At 35.6% G+C, this 21,829-nt stretch overlaps 1 protein-coding gene across 1 annotated transcript in view; it reads left to right on the plus strand.

Annotated features, from left to right (window-relative positions):
• The window catches only part of SLC5A12 (solute carrier family 5 member 12), a 51,341-nt gene that overhangs the window by 20,280 nt on the left and 9,232 nt on the right, over positions 1-21,829 (plus strand). The window contains exons 5-12 of the mRNA XM_056138478.1: positions 393-547; positions 663-803; positions 6,523-6,652; positions 7,629-7,717; positions 9,929-10,041; positions 12,696-12,763; positions 17,958-18,044; positions 20,031-20,197. Of these exons, the coding sequence (XP_055994453.1) occupies positions 393-547; positions 663-803; positions 6,523-6,652; positions 7,629-7,717; positions 9,929-10,041; positions 12,696-12,763; positions 17,958-18,044; positions 20,031-20,197 (950 nt within the window). The remainder of the gene's footprint in view (positions 1-392; positions 548-662; positions 804-6,522; positions 6,653-7,628; positions 7,718-9,928; positions 10,042-12,695; positions 12,764-17,957; positions 18,045-20,030; positions 20,198-21,829) is intronic.

Here is a 21,829-nt window from a genome sequence, read left to right on the forward strand (position 1 = left end):
GTTTGCAGTGAGAGTCCTGGCTCCTGCATTAGCAAGCTATGGTTGTAGAGGCTCATGGTCACCGGGGTTCCCTCTGGAGGAGGCGGGATCCATCCCTGTATTTTCAGGTCACTCCTAGGAGGCCATGGGGTGTTATGGGTCAAACTCTGCTATAGTTATATTATTGTTTGGTGTCTATTTCTCTAAACAGATTGTTACTATGAAATTAAAGTAAGAACCTGTTTCAACCTTTGTGTTTTCCTGTCTACTATAGTACTTAGCACATAAAAGATACTCGATGATGCTGTTCAATGAGTGAATGAAAGAATGGTTATCATATATCAGGAAGTTGTAAAAATGGAATGGTGTAGGTTTTGATTTTAAAAGCTTACATCTTTTTTTTTCCATTTCAGGGAGGATTAAAAGCAGTGGTGTGGACAGATGCATTTCAGATGGTTGTCATGATTGTGGGCTTCTTAACAGTTCTCATTCAAGGATCAGCTCATGCTGGTGGATTTCAGAGTGTATTAGAAAAATCAATGAATGGATCTCGACTAAATATATTTGAGTATGTCCAATGTTTCTCTTTCAAGTTTTGTAAAGATTTAATTTCATGAATTCTCACCTAATACAACATTATAGCCCAAATTTAAACTTCATTTACTCTCTCCTCACTTTTGTAGCTTTGATGTAGATCCCCTCAGGCGGCACACGTTTTGGACAATCTCAGTGGGAGGAACTTTTACTTGGCTAGGGATATATGGAGTCAATCAATCAACCATCCAGCGATGCATCTCTTGCAAAACAGAAAAACACGCAAAACTGTAAGTTATCATAAGGAAATATTCCTATGTTACCTTTGTCCCAATGGTACACTTTTAAATATACTTTCTGATAATAAGTGTGTGTGTGAGAGAGAGAGAGAAAGAGAGAGAGAGAGAAATAGAGAACAGAAAGACAGAGACAGAAAGAAATGGAAAAATGGAAAGTTTCATTTAACCCCTTCCACCTTTTCCACCCTCTCTTTTTTCTTTTAAAATTAGGTAAAATTCAGAAATATTGATTTATAGTTGGAAGCCTGTCTCATGAGCTGGGGGAGAAAACAGCTGGAACAGTGAAGGGATCACTAAGTCAATGGCGATTGGAGGGATCGTTTAGGATGGGAAATGTGTGCTGAAAATAGATAAAGGACTAAACATGATAGCCTCTCAGTATCTGTATTGCAAACTATAAAGCCCAAAAGTAGAGAGAGAGTATGGGCGAAATTGTCTGCCATAGAGTCAGGGGGAGGGTTGGAAAGGGGGGGTGGTATACTGGGGACATTGGTGGTGGAGAATGTGCATTGGTGGAGCGATGGGTGTTAGATCATTATCTGACTGAAACTCAAACTTGAAAGCTTTGCAATGATCTCACAGTGATTCAATTAAAAGAAAAGTTAGGCAACATATTCCTACTTCTAGTTCAGTTAGGATGTTCATATATGATACTTTGAATCTGTCTCTGTTTGATCACCATCATAAACTGCCTCTACTACTCTAGAAATTCCTTGGTTAGATGAAGCATTGTAGATAACAACACAGAATATTAGGTATTGCGAATGAAAATGGTACACTATTTTTTTTTTTGCAATTTCAGTGATTAAATGACTCTTAACTCTGCTATCATCATATAGTCTCATTAACTGCCACTTTCCCTTATGCCTTTAATTTTTGCAGGGAGAGAGCAGAGCAGTAGGGACTCGACTCTCTCCAGGATCACCAGTCACCTTTCTTTGCAGGGTCCCTCAAAGGGTCTCTGTTGTGGCAGTCTCAGTTGTGGCAATTCATTAATTTTTGTCCAAGTCTTCAAATCATTTCATGCTCTATAATGAGGGCCAAACGATCAATTTTTTTTCAGAATTTGTAGGAATAGACTTAAATTGCTTTTAAAATTGGCATTTCATCCTCATTGTTGATTCCTGGCCTTTCATGCTCATTGTTGATTCTTAAGAGTTCAACCTCTCAGTCTTCTTTTATGAGAAAGTTGTTAACTTGCCTTAACTGTCCTTAAGTGAAGAAACACTCATATGTTATGCCCTGTGAGTATGAACTCAACTGTTTTTTAAACACTGTCATTGTATAGCTTCTTACTAAGATTGAGAAAAGTATAAAACTGCCTGGACATGGTTCACTATTTTTACAACATGAACTCTAAAGGAAATATATTAATTGCATATTAAATACTCTGAGAAGAAATAATTGGAGTATTTATACTTTTTAAAATCAATTGACTGATAACATATGCATATCATCTTGTAAAAAATAATATCAGAAAATTCTCTACACATAGAAAATTATTTTGTCAAATATTTAAATTACTGAAAATGATATCAGACCAAATGTAAATGAATATTTTAAATTAAGATTAATTTAAAATTCTCGTTGGAATAGAGTTGACTGTATCTGTCAAGGAAGTCTTTATGTTTATAAAATAATTAATTCTATTCAATTGAATATTTAAAAGCCACAATGCTTAAGTGATACCATTTTGTACTATAGCTGGCTTAAATTTATTCCTATCATTTCATAAGTATGTGAAATATATATTATTTTTCAATCATTTTTATCTCTGCAAGGCCAAGAATAATTATTTGTGCTCATTAAATATGTATTAGTTATTCAATAGTACCTCAAGGAGGTCATATATATCCATGTACATATATAAATGAATATGCAGATACCATAATTTATCTACTTTGTGTGTATATATATGAATATAGCTATACGTACAAGTATGCAAGTACTCAATATACTTTTATATAAACTTATATGTTGGCCTGTTGATTTAGATCAAGCAAAAATCAACAAAATCTTATTCTTACTTTCTGGAGTTTGAAACTTGTTATATAGTATTTAACAGGTTTAAAAAATATCAGAAGAAGGAAGATACATAAGCAGAAAAATAGATGCATAGTTTCTAGGCACTTTGTACTCCTATTCTTAGTTCTACCCTTCCAGGGATAGTGATTTCACAGGAATTTTGTTAAAATATAAAAAGACGTATTTAGAAATAATGTCCCCAAGAGAATAAAAATAAATTTCATTATTGTAACTCATCATAGAAAAGTCAATTTCAATGGTCAGTTCAGGTGACGTGCAGATTGCTCAAAAAGAAATTAGTGTAAGAGGAGCCACATTTATCACACAACTGGAGCTTTAGGGGACTATCACATTATCCAGTACTTGATAAGTCAAATTGGAGGCTACTCAAAACCACTTCTCAAAAAACTCTTATCTGGGAAGTTTCACAAAGTGTTGACTGAATGTACTTCCTATGCTCAATTTTCTGAGAACCTGTTGCATCAGCGTTCAGGAAAACATTTCTCTTCTTGTGGAAAGCATATCGTTCAACAGAGGTAGGTAAAAATAGATTTCAAAAGTTTATGCTGAGGGACTGGAGCAATAGTATAATGAGGAAGATGCTTGCCTTAAATAAATTTGACCCAAGTTTGATCCCCGGCAACACATAGGATGCCTCAAGCACTGCCAATTACTCAGGAGTAATTTCTGAGTGCAGATCTAGGAGTAACCCCTTGAGCATCTTTGGAACGGACTCAAAAACTAAAAGAACAAAACATTTATACTGAATTAAAATTAGGAGTGGCTTCTTATATACATGTTTAATTGCATAGTTGGGGGTGCTGATTAGTCACAGGAAGTAATTTACTTTTGGACTATATCTTCCTCACACCTAGAAATAACATCAATTACTAAGTCATTTTATATTGTTTGTTGGAAGCTAACTTTGACTTTTTTCTGTTTCTAGACCCTAGTCTCTCTTTTAGGACTTCTGGTGTTACATGAAGCTATGAGGTAGAAGAAGTTGATATAGGTAGAAGGTAGAAGATGGTCTCTCCCCATCTTCATCTCATCTTTCAGCTAGATAAACACATCCACAAACAGTCATAGCTCCATTGCCTTAGTTAATTTTTATCATCACCTATAAAATAAAGTTATTCATTTCATTTCTATAATTTTTTTCAGTCTCCAATCCCAGAATATGATTTCCATCAGGGTGGCATCAATGTTGTTTCTATTTCAATATTCTACGTGCCTAGAACAAAACCTTATATATAGAGATGCCGCCTAAATAACTTTTGAATGTTTGATTTTTTTGGAGAAAAATCAGAAGAACAGAAAAAATCAATCCTGTAGATAATCAATGTCTATTTTAAAATAAATGCAGAGGTTTGTTTTATAAAATTTTACCAATTTATCATTGAATTTATAATTGATAATCTGCTACATCACTAAACAAGATATAGTTTTACAGAGAGAAAAATATTCAATTTTCAAATTAGTTCGTCATAAGAAGTAAGGTATCTGCATTATATTCTCAATACAATTAGTTAATCTGGATCAGAATGTTTTGTGACTTGTCTAAAGTAACATGGTAATTTAAAAAAATTCAGGTATAATGGTATTATCAAAAATTAATATAAAGAATGCAATTATACTGTGATGAATGATTAGTTTCTATCATTTATTCAATCATTTAAGGTCAAAATAAAACAATTTTATGTTTTTTATTGTCTTGGGTCACAAGTGATGCTGAGGGCTTACTCCTGGTTCTACACTTAGGCATAACTCCTTGTGTGTTTGGATACTACATGGGGTTCTAGGGACTGAATCTGGGTCAGCTGAATGCAAGGCAAGCACTCTACCTTCTGTACTATCTCTGTAGTGGCAGGTATTATATCGTCTATTTGCCAGCATTATTATTAAATGCTCTCTCTCTATCACTATTGTCTGTTTTGATGGGAAAAAAGACAACAAATATATCATAAAATTTCATAAAATTACAAATAATATAAATATATAAAGTTGTATAAGAAGCAGAAACTGATGAGTGATAGTTTAAAATAAAGGTTATCAGGATTATTAGGGAAGTATTTCTAGAAAATGACCTGAGTAGTGGGTACAACAGAGTTGCCTGACTGGCAAGTGACCAAAAGAACAATCTTGGTGAATAAATATGAGTCATTTTAATGTATTCCTTATGTATCTCTTATATTCTTAAAAATTTTCCCTAAATATTGTTTATTTTTAAAATCCCTTATATACTTCTATATTATTTTATATTATTAAAATTTTAGGGGCTGGAGCACAGCTGTAGGGCATTTGCCTTGCATGCAGCCAGCCCGGCCAAGCGGGGTTCCATTCCTTTGCCCCTCTCGTAGAGCCCGGCAAGCTACCAAGAGTATCTCGCCCTCATGGCAAAGCCTGGCAAGCTACCCGTGACGTACTCAATATGCCAAACACAGTAACAACAAGTCTCAGAATGGGGACGTAACTGGGCCCACTCGAGCAAATTAATGAACAACAGGAGGACAGTGACAGACAGTGACAATTAAAATTTTATCAGTAACTCAACTTCCAAGAACAAAAGTAAATAAATCTCAAAGATATATAGAAAGGGAAAGTTTGTTTTCGCATAAAGACCTTCTGAGATGAAGCCCTTTTTTAAAGCAAATAAAAACTTCTGAAGTGGATGATTGCTTTACATATTTGGTTCATAAATAATTAAAGAATTGATTTAAGGATTTTTCTGAAAGTCAAGACTATAGATTGAAAATGAGCGTGTCCTTTCATTTCAATGTGGCTATGCCTGATCTTTCAAAAACTAAAAGCATCCAAGGAAAATGTCTGATGTTCCTCTCCTAGTTTCCGGAAACTCTCTCCAGACTGAGAATATCTACTCACTACAACAAATATAAACCAGTCTACTTTCTTTTTTATTGAATCATTGTGATAGACAGTTAGAAAACTGTTCATGATTGGATTTTAGTCATTCAATATTCCAACACCTGTCTCTCCACCGGTGTATGTGTCCCAGCACCAATGTCCCCAGGTTCCCTACTATCACCCCCCACCATCCCCCCGTCTGTGCCTCGGTGCTCGGTGGTAAGTGCTTTCTTCTCTCTCTTAAAGCAAATATTTCCAAAAATGTGTCTACTTCTACTTTTATCTCATTATCCCTCTAGGCGGAAAAAAGATGTAAGTTAGTTTTTTGACAGGTTCATGAATTGAGTGTGACTGGCGGGGGGAATCACTCATGATTATATAATACACATGATGTATATTAAATTTAATCTAAGAAAAAAACTCACAATACATAATGAGAATTTGCAGAAAACTTCCCATTTAAAATCCATCAAAATTGAACTCTATTCAAATTTTTTTATAAGAAACTATTTTCCCATTCAGATTTTTTAATTAGCCTAAAAATGTAACTTTCAAACAAAAATAATGAAATATAAATTGTTATTGTTCCTTGAAGGCTTTAATCTCACTTTTGAGATTTTTTTCAGAGTCTTGTGATAAATTTGTATTTGCTACTGTTTTTTGAAAGCCAAAATTCTACTCATTTTCTTCTTCTCAGGCAAAGGTCAAAGACTAAAAAGGTCAGTAATGTTTCTAAAATCTAGACCTTAGTAACGTGACTAAGGATATTATGCTAGATTATGGCACAAGAATGATAAGGAACACTTGCATTCTTTTCTAGAGCTTTATACTTTAACTTGTTGGGTCTCTGGATCATTTTGACTTGTGCAGTCTTCTCTGGATTAATAATGTATTCCCACTTCAAAGAATGCGATCCTTGGACTTCTGGAATTATCTCAGCACCAGATCAGGTATGTGTTCTTTGGAGGTTAGTGAAGGATAACTGAAATGGTCATGCTTCTACCTAGTGAGGGGCATTATTGGGCTTTCCTCTGTTGTGCCTAAATCTCTAGTCATTTCCTCAACCTAAAGGAATTGATTTCCTTCACTATTTATGAGTGATGTCACCACATACAAGGCATTGCCAAGAAGGAGTAAGCTTTAAAGAAGATGGCACTAACACCTTGTATTCTCTTTGGCAGCAACACTTGGACCCAAGCCAGGTTTTAAATCTTGAATAAAGTAGATATGAACTAATGATTTTGCATATGCTGCCTTTTAACTCTTTTATTCCTATATATATTGATGTCAATTAATAATACTTTAACCTCAAATTACAAAAATAAAAATAAAACCTGACCCTTATGTCTTTCATGCTTCTCAAGGATCATGTCACCTAATCAAAATTAAAGCAACATTACTCTAATATACTACATTAAACATGATTTATAACTTCATTTATGGAGACTATTCCCAGTGAGAGAAATTGTCTTATTCTCAATCTTTTTCACTATAAAATTATCTGTCTCTGGTGGGTAAACTTTTCCACTAGTGTGGAACAGAATATTATTATGATACCTTGATTCCCTGAAGCCATATATTTGGAATTTGTTTTGTGTCTAATTGCTATAATTAAGGGAAAATATGAAAGAAAATAATGTACACTGAAAATATTAAATTTAAGTTTCCAGAACTTCTAAATTATTCTAATATTTCCCCTAATATCAACTATACTCTTCTAATCTCTCCTCTTCCTCTAAACTGAACTTAAAGTCCATGGAACTGGATTGATCATAATATCATTTGTCAGCACCATGACAAACTTAGTTCACAGAAAACCTCTATTATTACTTTGCTTTGTATTTCCCCCCTTTTAATATCAAGTTACATTCCATATTTTAGGCCATTCTGATAAAACCACTAATATTAGATTGTTTTGCTTTCTAGCTGATGCCGTATTTTGTCATGGAGATATTTTCCACGATGCCCGGACTTCCAGGACTCTTCGTGGCATGTGCCTTCAGTGGAACTTTGAGGTTAGTGTATTAACTCTGCTCTGCTACTGATGATGATGATGACGATGATGATGATGATGATGATGATAGCAGATAGATACGATGATTAAGATGGTGATCATACAAGTGTTACTGAGCAATTTCTGGTCCCACTGCCCTGCTAAATGCATTACTTATTTGCTTATTGGTTCTCACACAATATATGTGAATTCGAGATTCTAATATTGGATATGCCAGACACAGTAACAACAAAGTCTCCAATGGAGACGTTACTGGGCCCGCTCGAGCAAATCGACGATCAACGGGAGGGCCTTTACCTTATATGTGAATTAAAATTTACTCATATTGTCATCAATTTATCTATAATGAAATTGATATTTAATATGATTGAAGACTTAGCTGTGCACATTGTAAACACAGAGTCGAGATAAAATCTTGACTCTTTCTCAACTCTAGACCTCTCTAGCTAAAAGGAAATAACTGGGTGTTTTGGAGAGAAAGAATTTGAAAGCTACAGATCCCCCTTTGTCTTACCTTTGTTGTTGTGCAACTCCAGGAAAGGCATATGCACTTGGTTGTACTACTTGCTTCCTTGGTTGTGGTTATCCTCAGGCTCAAACATCTAGCTGCAGTGTTCACTCAACTACAGAACTCAGTGGGGATTGTACACTTTTTATCGATGGTATTTTCACTTGTACTTACCAGGATTTTCACCCTAGCTCTTGTGCTCACATATACCTGGCAGAGATTTGCCAGAGATTCTACCCTCTGCTGTACATAGGGTCATGAAAAGTTGTGCAGTTGGAATCATGCTGCTTGTTTGTGGGTGGCATTGGGGACACAACTCTCAGTCTGAAACTTGCAAGTATTCAGACACTAAAACATTCCCAGAGCCCAAATATGTATTTGTGGGGTGAGGAATACCCATTAATGCTCAGGGCAGTCATGAATGCCAGTCCTCACACATGTCTTACAAGACATGTGTACTGGTACTTGAGGCATATCTCTAGACCCTTAGGGGTCCTGTTTTTTGGTGAGAGGGCATTATATCACACACATTGATGTCTGGGGGCTATGCCCAGGTCTGTACTCAGGAGTTGCTCCCAATGGTGCTCTGGAGATAATGTGGCTCTGGGCATTGACAGAAGTCTGTCACATGCAAGGCAAAACCCTAACCTCTGTATTTGCTCTCTAGTCCTGGTACTCTATTTTGTTAGAATTCCTATAGATCTCTGAGTATATTAATTTGTGCTGCTCTCTAAGTGACTGGAAGAAGCTAATCATGCAAAGGGCATAGTCAGAAACACTTCCAGGCAGTGGAAATAATAAATTCTTAAACTCTATAAGAAAAATGTTATTGAGAAATTGTGAAATAAAATGTTATGAATATAATAGTGAGAGGCTCTGAGAGCTTGGAAATTGCCTTATACACAGCAGACACAGGTTTGGTCCCTGGCACCACACATAATGTCCTGAGCACTGCCAGAAGTTATTTCTTAGTACGAGTCAGAAGTAAACCTGGGGCACCAGGGACATCACTGTGTGTAGCCCAACCCCATCTCCTACCACCCTCCAAAAGGAACCAAAGAGAGTTGATAGGTTTGATTCATGGGCAAATATCTGATCAAAAAGAGATTTCATAAAATGCAACAATCTAATTTCAAATTGAATAAGATAAAATTAGAAGACTTAAACCCAAGTTGTATCTCATAACTGAAAGTTTTCTGTGTTAGGAAGGAACTATACGAAAAGCAAGGAATACAAGGACTCCCTATCCCAGAATGAACAAACAGATGTATCAATAGTAAAAGTGAATAAATGCATGAATTAGTCATTAATAAATCATGACTCACCTGATTTCAAGTTTAAAGTACTATTCTTCCTACCTCAAATCAAACCTAAGTGTGCACATATAAACATGCACATGAGCACAGGTGCTTTCACACACAAATATAAAATACACACAGAGATTTTTGTGCTCTACTGATGTCAGATAAGTCACTTAACATCTTGTGATAGCTAAAAGTTAGCTTATGAAGAACTAGCTTCTATGCTGGAGTTCGTCTAAGAACTAAAAGAACAATAAGGATAGAAGGAGTTTTGAAGAGTGAGTAGAAAGGTCCTGGAGCCCCTCAGAAGTCTTATGTCTACATTTTTATAGTTCCTCCTTGGCTTTTTGTTTGATTGACAGGGTAGACAGTAAGTTTTATGCTTGCTTTTCTCTCCATATAGCACTGTGGCTGCCAGCATCAATGCCTTAGCAACGGTGACTTTTGAGGATTTTGTCAAGAGCTGTTTTCCCAATCTCTCGGACAAGATGAACACCTGGATCAGTAAAGGCTTATGTAGGTACAGCTAGTGGTCCTTCTATTCCATATCATGAATGTACCTGTAGACATGTCAATATCCAGTACACACAGTCACTAATGCACACAGGTATATGTGAGGAATTCCACATGAAAGTTCTTACACTTTCAAGAATTTCAGGATGGTGCTGGAGCGACTGATTAATTTAATTTTTTTCCATTTTATTTCTAGTTACTCTTCTGTGCAAAAATTGTAATTTAGATTTTTGTTTGTTTGGGGGGCCACACCAGGAGATACTGATGGAATACTCCTGGCTCTACACTCAAGAATTACTCTTAGCAGTGTTTAGGGAACCAAATGCAATACCAGGGATTGAAGCAGTGTCAGCCACGTGTAAGGCAAGTGCCCTACCTGCTGTACTTTCTCTTGGCCCTATAAATTACAATTTATACATTTAGAGTTGGGCTGGAGCACAGCGGGTAGAGAGTTTGCCTTGCACGCAGCCAACCAGACTGACCCCGGTTCGATTCCTCCACTCCTCTTGGAGTGCCCAGAAAGCTACCTAGAGTATCTCGCCTGACAGCAAAGCCTGGCAAGCTATCCGTGATGTATTTGATATGCCAAACACAGTAACAAGTCTCACAATGGAGATGTTACTTGGCCTGCTTGAGCAAATCGATGAACAATGGGAGGACAGTGCTACAGTGCTACATTTAGAATTATTACACCAATATCATCCGTTTGGTGACTCTTGGAAAACTAGACCAGAGCTTCAATGTGTGGGGGTAGTTGTAATTGGTTCTGCTTAAATTGGGCTTATGCTGGCCCCCATGTAGTGGTTGAGGGACTCCAGAGATGCACCACGTTATGCTCAGATTATGTGTTGCAGTAATCACACTAGGATTGGCCACATGCTTTAGCCTTCACACTATCTTTCCGCTTCCTGCTTCTTTGTGTGTGTATGCACACATACGTGTGTGCATGCGTGTTTGTATGTATGTGTCTATGCATGTTTGTGTGCGCAGTTGGGGCATACATACCTGTCAGTGCTCAGGACTTACTCCGGCTCTATGTTCAGTGACTACACCTGCAGGCTCAGAGAACCATATGAGGTCAGGGGATAAAAACCAGGTCAGCCACTTGCAAAACAAGTACTCTACCTACTATATTATCACTCCAGCCCCACCTGATTATAAATATAACATATTAAAAAGTAAATAAAACTAATAATAGAAACATAGCATTTCCTATGTAATATATACTGTTCTTATGAATAAATAAAAGGAATATATATGTGCATATTTGGATGTATTTATACACATATGTTTTTTAGATATGTATATATTTATAGACATTTTAAGATATATTTTATAGATATATAGCTATTTGTCATATAAGTTAACATATGTTATAATTCCTTCCTATAATGTAATTAGATGGGCTGGAGCGATAGCACAGCTGGTAGGAGTTTGCCTTGCATGCTCCAACCCGGCTTCAATTCCTCCATCACTTTGGAGATCCTGGAACGCTACCAAGAGTATCCCACCTGCACAGCAGAGCCTGGCAAGCTCCCTGTGTCATATCTGATATACCAAAATATAGTAACAACAAGTCTCACAATGGAGACATTACTGGTGCCCGCTCGAGCAAATCAATGAACAATGGGAGGACAGTGTTACAGTGCTACAGCGTAATTAGAAATTGAATGCTGATTTTGTGGCACTGGTCTCTGGTGAAATGCATATATATGGTCAATATTCAATAAAATGAATTAATAGACTCATTAGGAACAGTGCAAAATGTTTGAGAAGAATTTAAACAGAATAAGTCATATTTCCCATTTTAGTCAATTATCTTTGCTTAAATCTCAAATTGTTCCTCTCTGTATTTTACTTACTTTGTGGAATATGGTGGGAACAATGTACTTTTAAGTTAAATTTTTTTACCAAAATAAAGGAATTATTTTTTAAAAGATGGGTGCCAAACAGTTTACTGTAAAAGATAAATGAGACAAAGTACTAGTTTGTTCAGTGAAATTGCATGAAACCGGAGGCTTAGATCTATATCTACATCTCGGTACATTTATTACCTGTACCCTAGTCATCTTTTATAGATAATAAAAGAAGTCTGTGCTCTGGTGACCCTCACAGTGCTGTATCATAGATTGCTAAACACATATGTTAATCAGCCGTATTCTAAAAGTCAGAATATTGGTAAAATTAAAACATTCAGAGAAAAGAGAAGAAAACATTCCAGATTTTCAAAATATAGAAGACACTTATAAAAACGTATTGTTGTCAAACCATTTTGAAAATGAAAAGTTATTGAATCCCACAAATGCTAGTTTTTTAAGTAATTGCTATTGAGTGGTAAAACTTGAATTAGTTTCTTTAATTAAGCTATCTTCATCTAGATCAGTATTTTTTTTGCACATCCATATTGTTCCCATATAATGCCATTTCTTTCTTGGCTTTGCAAGAAAAGGCCTCGAAACTAGATTTCCGCTCATTCAGAAAAGCACTGTCTTGTCACAGGAATCTCCGAAACATCTTTTCAAGTTTGCGGTGACTAAGTAGAGGGTCAGTTTTTGCTGAGATTTCTTCCTATAAGGCTTGCAACAGATATTTTGGGCAGCTGTTTACTCAAGGAATAGCTCATTCAGCCTGACTAATGGCTGTGAATTTTCTTCCAGGTCTCTTGTTTGGTGGGATGTGTACTTCCATGGCTGTGGCTGCATCCCTTATGGGGGGTGTTGTGCAGGTAATGAAAGTGATTCCATAGTAAAAGTTTACACACTTTATTTTTTAATGTTCTGTCTATTCTGTTATTCCCCAAATGCTGAGACTCACTGCTACGATTCCAAACTATGAAAATAATAAAAAATTTCTTTTATAAGGAAAACCTTGAAACTAGAAATGGACTTGGTGACAAACTTTAATGTAATTAAAATTTTAAAACTAGTATTAATTATATTTGTGAATTTATTATTTTGAAATAAGAAATAGCAACACTAACAATATTTGAAATTTATGGAACACTTACTATATGTTCTAGATACAATCCTAAATTTATTACCTTATTTGATCTCCATAACTTCTCTAAAAGGTAATATTATTAAGGTGCTCATTTTTAGGTTGAAGAAAGTAGGAAATAGAGAGGTAAGTAATTGTTTAAAAGTCACACTATTAAGAGTGATGGAACAGGAATCTATTATTTCAGTCTATTTTCAGGCTGAATTGCTTCCCAGCTGTCCTGCTACTGTAGCACTGTCCTCCCATTGTTCATCGATTTGCAGTAGTGCCCAGTAACGTCTTCATGGGCCCAGTAACGTCTTCATTTTGAGACTTGTTGTTACTTTGTTTGGCATATTGAATACGTCACGGGGAGCTTGCCATGTTTGCCGTGAGGGAGAGATACTCTTGGTAGATTGCTGGGCTCTCCGAGACGGGTGGAGGCATCGAACCCGGCTTGGCCGGGCTGGCTGCATGCAAGGCAAACGCCCTACCACTGTGCTATCGCTCCAGTCCCCTGTCCTGCTACTAGTTCCACAAAATGTAAGAACTAGGAGAGTTGACTTATCTTCTTCAACAAATCCATTTTATGCATGATCAATAAAGAATAAAAATACCCTGCTCAATATCTCCTAGCTAGTCAGTAGATGAACACGTTTTCTATACCATGTCTTCTGAGTCATCCTCTGTCAATCCCTTCCTAAACTGCCCAGATAAGCAAATCTTCAAGTTCTATGTCAAATTTCTCAATACTTCCTGTATCGTTTGTGTATTTTCAATATCCCTCATATTTAATGGCATGATATAGGGTTTTTTAGATATTCTAAATCAAATGAAGAAATGAGGAAGAGTGGCTGAATAGTAATTTCTAACTTTTATAGGGTGCATTTAAGTCCACGGATCAGTGTGACTGCTTACTTCGTGACTACTTATATAGCTTCCATTATTTCTATTTTAAGTTTAAGGTAAGGAAGTCTGGGAGAATGAAGTGACATGATAATTCACTTGTAGATAAAAGCTGTGGAAATGGAAGCTCATGTGTGTCCTCTATAATAATACTTATTGTTTCATCACAGGCTATTTTATTCATCTTGATGATGTCTTTTCATTTTTTTGAGTCCCTTTAATGTCTACCCATTTGACACTAAAAAAGGCACTTGGTGAAGTTTGTCTTTAGTGACCTTAAGTCTAAGTTTATCTTTCCTCATTCATGAGACCTATTTCCAAGTCACCTCTGTTGCTTTATTTCTCACTGCGTTCACTTCTTTACCTAGTCAATATCTACTCTTGTGAACATATTTTGTGTTCAACTTTTTGAAAATTTTTTTATCTAAATATATTTAGATAAATTTTTTTATCTAAATAAAAATTTTTATCTAAATATATTTGCCTTGATGTGTGCATAAAGTCAGCTGCAATTTATTTTTAAGTTCTCCCAAACTGTTGTTACACTAAAATTGATGTAAAAGATCAGGTTTAGGTATTATATATGAAAGAATGAAAGTCCAATACCAAAATTGTGAAGAATGAAACTAGGGATAATTTCATGTTCTAAAAACTAATACTCACTCACCTGTTTGTTTGTGAGTGACGTTACTTGCTGGCAGGTGTAATGTGATCAAAAGTCCATTAAATATTTTAGTTTATGATATTTTAAAAGATATCTCTGGTTATTCTCATCTTGTGAAATGCTTTGAGAGAGAAAAATGCCCATAGGTGAAAACTTTGGGGCACTGTTGCTTGCTTCCACTCTTTCTAAGAAATCTCAGAAGATTTAGAGTCAAGACACATGATTAATTTTAAATATATGACAATAGGGCCCTGTATTGGGAGCAGATGGGGGAGGTCACTAGTAATAGCAGCAATGTCTGGTTAATAATGACTGTAGAGCTCTGGGTTGAAAAATGCCACTTTATTCATCTTCTTTCACCTCATGACCATCAGCTAATGACATCTGTTCAGTGCTTTACTAACATTCCAAGATTTAGGAAAGGGGCAAGGTGTGAGGGGGAGTTTGAGCCATACTTAGAGGTGCTTGGGGATTATTCCTGATTCTTTGCTCAGGAGTGAGCCATGGTAGTGTTTACAGGACCAGATGTCATGTCAGGGATGAAACTGGGGTGAGCAGCATGCAAGCCAAGTGCTTTATTCCCTTCAAATATCATTATAGTTTCTTAAGGACATTCTAATATCAAATTAAGAAGACACTTTTTAGATCTTAATAGAGTTCAGTTGTCAACTTGCTTGTCTTAAGAATCAGAGTTTTCACTGGAGCTATATTTTAATGGGTAAGGTATTGTTTGCATGCAGCTGGCCCAGATTCAATCGTTAGCACCTTGTATAGTCCCCCGAGCACTGCCACGAGTGATTCCTGAGCACACAGGAATAATCCCTGAGCAACACTATTTGTGACCTCCAAACCAAAAATAAAAAATAATCAGGTTTGGTTAACTAATAAATTATTAGATAATAATAATAATGATAAGAAGAAGAAGGCAGCACTTACTATACAGTCTAAAGTCCTCAGTCATAAATCTTAGCTTTTCTTTGGACTCCATATTAAATTCTCACACACACATGAAAAATATATATTGTTTTTGTTCTGATATATATACATATATATATTAGAAGCAGATATTGAAGGTCTACACAACACATAAAGATAATGCTAAGCCACAGTAAGGTGACCTCAGTTCCCAAATGAATGTTCTTACCTTACCTGCCTTCTCTTTACAGGCTTAGGAGAGATTTGGGCATTGAGAAGGAAGTGATTATATTAGCATTAAGTCTTCCTTCAATTAAATATGAATCATGACAACAAAATAAAGTTAATTTTGAACATTATAAACACAATTTGGAATGGGAGGTCAACCAGGTCAGCAATAATTTCAGAGATTATTTCTGTCTCTGTGCTAAGGATTTAACCCTGACAGTACTTTATAGAATATACATACTGCTAGGAATTTGAACAGGGGTTAATGGGAAGTAAGGCAAATACTTTAACCTCAGCACTATCTTTCTGGCTTCTTTTTCACTTTTTACTTATTTTTGGGCTACATTCAGCTTTACACAAGACTTACTCCTGATTCTGTGCTCAGGGATCACACCTGTCAGTTCAGAAGGATTATATGCAGTGCCGGCAATCAAACCAGAGTCAGCCATATGCAAGAGGTTAAGTAGCATCTCAACCTTTGTCCGATCTTTCCATATCCTCCCACCCCAATTATTTAAAAAATATTTTTAAACAAGAAATATTTGGCCTTTTCCCCTTCTCTCATGTGAAATTTTACATTTCTTTTCTTTTTTTCTACTTTTTATATGGAAATACTAATTAGAGCCTCAGAGATAGATTTTACTTTTTTCTATACAGGAGATGTATAGTATTCCTAAATTACTAACTTTTCCTAAAAATAACAAATAAGCTATATTCCAAATTCAACAACCACATAGACTATAAGTTAGTTTTTGTAGTCATCAGAGAAAATGTCAAGAAAATTAAGTGTTAACATTGAGAAAAAGCATGGAATATCCTCTTATCTGTTTCTAACTTAATGAAAATTTACCAGTGGCACTGACTTCTCAAAAATTAATCTAGAATAACAATAATAATGCATCAAAGCTCATTTTTCTGGAGCAAATAACTTTCCTAATTTGAAAGGGACTTGAAGTACTATGATTGTGGTTAAAATAGATGTTTAACCAAATCATAGTGTAGCATAGCTAAAATTATAATACAAATATTCCGTTATTTAAACTTTTTAGACCAAAATGTTGTAATTAAGATGACCTGTGCTTTCTTTTTTAATTTTTCATGCCGTTTTAATTGAAGTACTATTAACTTATCATACTGTGCAAATTTCAAAAATATAACTCCAGTGTATGTACCATATATATATATATATATATATATATATTTCTATCACCAAAGTTCTAATCACCATTTACCATTAGCCAATTCCCTATCCCAAGCTGTTCCTCTCATTCCCTCATGCACATTTTCTGTAGTGCCCAGCTTACTGTCAGAGTTTTATTTTCATTTCAGTTTGTTTATCAATTTGCTTTGATTCACTATATCCCAGTTATGAGTGAATTTATCTATATTTTGCCTTTCTCTTTCTGCCTTACTTGTCATATCTTTTCTTCAGGTTCAAGTTCCATCTGTGTTTTCAGTTGCTTTTTATTAATTTTTGGTAGATTTTGTTTACTCCTCATTGTAACAGATATAGTTCAGTTTTGTAATGATATTTTTATTATATTAAAAATATGGCTAAAGTAGTATTTGTGGTATACAAAGTTACTGCACAACCACAAGTGCTGAAGTGCCAAAGATTCTCCACTTCAGTCACTTTCATCAGCTCTTCCTTTGCCAGAACTCACCTACACTTCCCTCCCTTCTACTGAAACTTCTGAATAATCTTATTTATGTTGTCAAAGGTCAGGACTTACTACCTTTGGTTATCAGGTGCTTTGTTTTCTTACATACCATATTATAAAAGAAATCATCTGGTACTTGAGCCTCTCCTCCTGGCTTAGTTTGCTCAACATAACCGTTCCCATTCTATCCAAATTGTAGCAAAATGCTAGATTGCATCCATCTGTTTTCTTTAGGTGAGAAGTAGGCCATTGTTCTACCACAGTTTCTTTATACAGTCATCTATTATTGGGCATTTTGTTGCTTTCAGGCCTTGACTATTCGACATATACTGCTGGAAATAGGTGCTGGGAATTTCACAGATGAGCTGCATGCAAAACAGATGGTCTACCGCTATATTGTCTATATTTGAATTTTTATATAACATTTTTCAGTGAGCTCAGACAAATAAGCTAATCAATAATAGAAGGAAATTTTTGTCTCAGGACCAAGAGACAGATGAGTTCATGGTAGACAACAGTTGGCAAGGTCTGGGAAGTAGGGGATTAATTTTATCTACTTTGCTCCACAGGCTGCTCTCAGCATCCATGGTATGTGTGGAGGACCAATGCTGGGCTTGTTCTCTCTTGGAATTATATTCCCTTTTGTGAACTGGAAGGTAAGAACCCTTTATTCTGCCTTACTATCCTCAGTTAAGTCAGAGACTTGATCATTTCCTGTCACTTATATTTCTTGGGAAAGCTATCTCTCTGTGAGGAAAGAATAGCAGATTCCTTTCGCAGTGGAAGTAAACAGAACCTATTCACCCTTCTCGAATAGAGTAGGAGTTAGTGACTGACACCTTTCAGTCAATATCGAGGCAATTCGCATATGGATTTGAATATAGCTGGAAAGTAAATATTAGTCTTACTATTTTTAATAATACAATGACATTTAATAATTCAAATATTAGATGAAATTCATATTTTAAAGCCCATAAATTTTACTGGAATGTAGTCACTATCCATTATTATATGTTATCTGTGCTTCTGTGATACACTGAAGAACTGAGTAGATGTGATAGAAATTCTCTGGTCCACCAGACCTCAAATATATATTATCTGGTTTATAATAGAAGCTTGTAGACTCCTGATCTAGATACCAAGGGACAAAGTTTCCCAAAATAACATTGTAACTAGTTTTTCCACATTGTAAAACCAAACAAAAAACAAACAAAAAATGATGCTGTTGTTGACAGTTGAAGTCTATTTTTTATTTTTGAATGGACACTGAAGCTAAGTTGATTCTCTTTCAGAGAAAGTCTGACTATCTTTCTATCAGAAACTTGAACATTCAGGACTTTGTATATTTTATTACTGTTTTGGATCCACTTCTGGCCATGCTCAGGGTTTGCACAGGGCTCTTTGTTCAGGGATCATTCTTGATGGTGCTCAGATAATATGGTGCCAAGGATCAAATTGGTCAGCAAGGAAAATGCCTTAGCCCCTTTACTATCTTTATGGCCTGAAAGTTCAGTTTCTCTAATTCTTTAGCTCTCCAGATTTCTGCCAATCTCTTCTATAAGAGAGACATGACAAGTTGACTTTTCACTGTTTATCAAGAAACATACACCTTGAATATCAGGACTGGTATAAATACATTTTTTTAACATTTAGATTCCAACAAAAACTCTAAACTTGAAATTTGAAAGACTTTGTCATAATCACTTGAGGAGAGAAAAGGGGAATAATTTATGATATTGGCTAATAACAGATGCCAATAAGTAATCTTGTCTCCATTTTCTGAGGTTTTTCCAAAGAGAAGGAGGAAACATTCAGTCATTGGTGGAGGAACAATGACACTGGTGGCAGGTTGAAGTGGAACACTGAATGCCCACCATTATTATTAAACAGCTTTGTAAATCTTAAATTGAGATTTAAAAAAAGTATTTTCAGTGTGAAGCTCTCATGTGGAGAATTATTGAACTGATGTCTGTGCCTTTCTTTAAGGAAACAGAGTGGTTACTGAGTTGGTATGATGAATAAAATACAAATTAAATTATTTAAAGCATACATTTTTTACACTTTAATTCTTATTCCTGGTTGCAATTAAGAGATTATGCTTGATCTCTTCACAGAGGTAGGAAGAAGAAGCAGATCTGATCTTGTTTCCTTCTATTTTGTAATGACTAATTGTTACGGTTCAAAAATTTTCTGAATTGCAATGTCTCTCATTATTGTGCCACCACTTAATTAAAAGGGAAGTCACATTCATATTTAAAGAAAATTACAAATAAATAAAATCACAAATCCCGGGTCAAAAACAAATATAAAACTATTCTACTGAGTACTGAGATTTTCATAGATTTCCTAAGTGATAAGAGAAAGAAGTTAAAAGAAGGCCAAGAGGGGGAAAAACCCTTTCTGCATGAAATCTAAATATAGTGAGTACTATAACACTCTCTATTATCCTTATTAAAGGAACAAGTTATTCTTAAATTAACTTTCACTGTAAAAATTGGAAAGAAGACAGTTTGAATATTTCCTGGCTACATATTCTTGGCTACATATTTCCTGAATATGTAGCCAAGAATTGAGGAGGAAAGGCTTATCTTTTAGGCTAAATTTGAAAATATGTCATAGATATTTTTTATGTTTTTATCTAGGGTGCCCTAGGAGGTCTTTTGACTGGAATAATTTTGTCATTTTGGGTGGCCATCGGGGCCTTCATTTACCCTGCACCAGCCTCCAAGACATTGCCCTTGCCGTTATCAACAGACAATTGTGCTTCCTTCAATGAAACAGAATCAGTGTCTCCAGTGCTATCCAACAGGTATTCTGACCTTGAAGATTGTGGGAGTTCTGAGCATGGTAAAAAGGCTACAGAAAGGTGGATACCTCCCTCCCTAGAGGAAAAGATGATCTTGATTTTCTTTGAGAGGCTTGCATTGAAAAGTGCTCTGTAGGACTCAAGCATCCTGCAAATACCTATCCCAGTATTCTGGAGTAAGAGTAAACGTCACAAAAGGGCTCTTTGGAGGTATGAGTGAAAATTATAAGAAATAATGAAGTATTTGACAATAAGTGGATGTGTCTGATGATTATAGTGTCCTCAAGAGAGTAAAGAATCTGAGTGATGAGGTGAATGATTCGTGAACAGTGAGAATAATTGTGAACATTGGGAATTAAGAGTACTGCTGTGCATATACAGTTCAGAACTCTTCAGTTCAGAATAAACAAAACTATTCAGAATTAAATAAAAATATTCCCTTCTATTTCTTCTGAAAAAAATTATAGTCTCTAAATATGAGACATAATATGGAATAGGGGGACAATGCTAGAGTTCAAAATTAGAGATCTAAAGATTTTGATTTTGCTTAACTGTTTATCCATTCTCTATCTTTGTGTGTAAGAGCTTTTTTTGCTTGATATTTGAGTCATTGAATAAAAAACAGGATTAATTGTATTTACTGAATCATTGAGATGAGCAACTGATATAGGCGATAGCACTATACCATATCTTAAGAAATGTACTTTCTTATAATTGAATATAGATAAAATCTCTGTCACTGTCACTGTCACTGTCCTGTCACTATCCTCCTGTTGTTCATCGATTTTCTTGAGCGGGCCCAGTAATGTCTCCATTTGAGACTTTGTTGTTACTATGTTTGGCATACCGAATACATCATGGGTAGCTTGCCAGGCTTTGCCATGAGGGTGAGATACTCTCAGTAGCTTGCCGAACTCTCTGAGAGGGGCGTGGGAATCGAACTCAGGTCGGCCATGTTGGCTGCATAAGAAACAATTTTTGGTCCTTATATGCTCAAAAGTAAATGTTTTGGGAAGCTATTTTCTGATTCTTACTATTATATCTGAGCTTTATCCCCTTAAAATTTCGGATTACAAATTACACTTCTGAAGAAATTTTTCAGTCATAAAATTTCCTGTCCTCTCCATTACTCTTATTTTTCTTGATACTCTTCCCAATCATTCCAAAGCCTAGAAAGATAAAATTATTCTAATTGTGTGATTTGTTTCTTTCCTCTCTCCCTTTATAATTCAATCTATTCAAGCTGCCTCTAGATTTATATAGTGCACTTTTTTTAATCACATCCCTCTCCACTGAGAGAACTTCCATGCTCAATGTGTTTGCAGAATTAAGAACACTATTCTGCCTAGAATTAAGTGTCCACAAATATTTTTAATATTATTTTTAGTGTTATTTTCACTATGGGCTGGAGCGATAGCACAGCGGTAAGGCATTTGCCTTAAAAGTGGCCAACATGGCCAACCTGAGTTCAATTCCTCTGCCCCTCTCGGAGAGCCCGGCAAGCTACCGATAGTATCTCTCCCGCACGGCAGAGCCTGGCAAGCTACCCATGACGTATTCAATATGCCAAACACAGTAACAATTCTCATGATGGAGATGTTACTGGGCCCGCTTGAGCAAATTGATGAACAACGG

This window comes from Sorex fumeus, unplaced genomic scaffold (genome assembly GCF_029834395.1).
Source record: "Sorex fumeus unplaced genomic scaffold, SorFum_2.1 ptg000007l, whole genome shotgun sequence".
Taxonomy (NCBI): Eukaryota; Metazoa; Chordata; class Mammalia; order Eulipotyphla; family Soricidae; genus Sorex; species Sorex fumeus.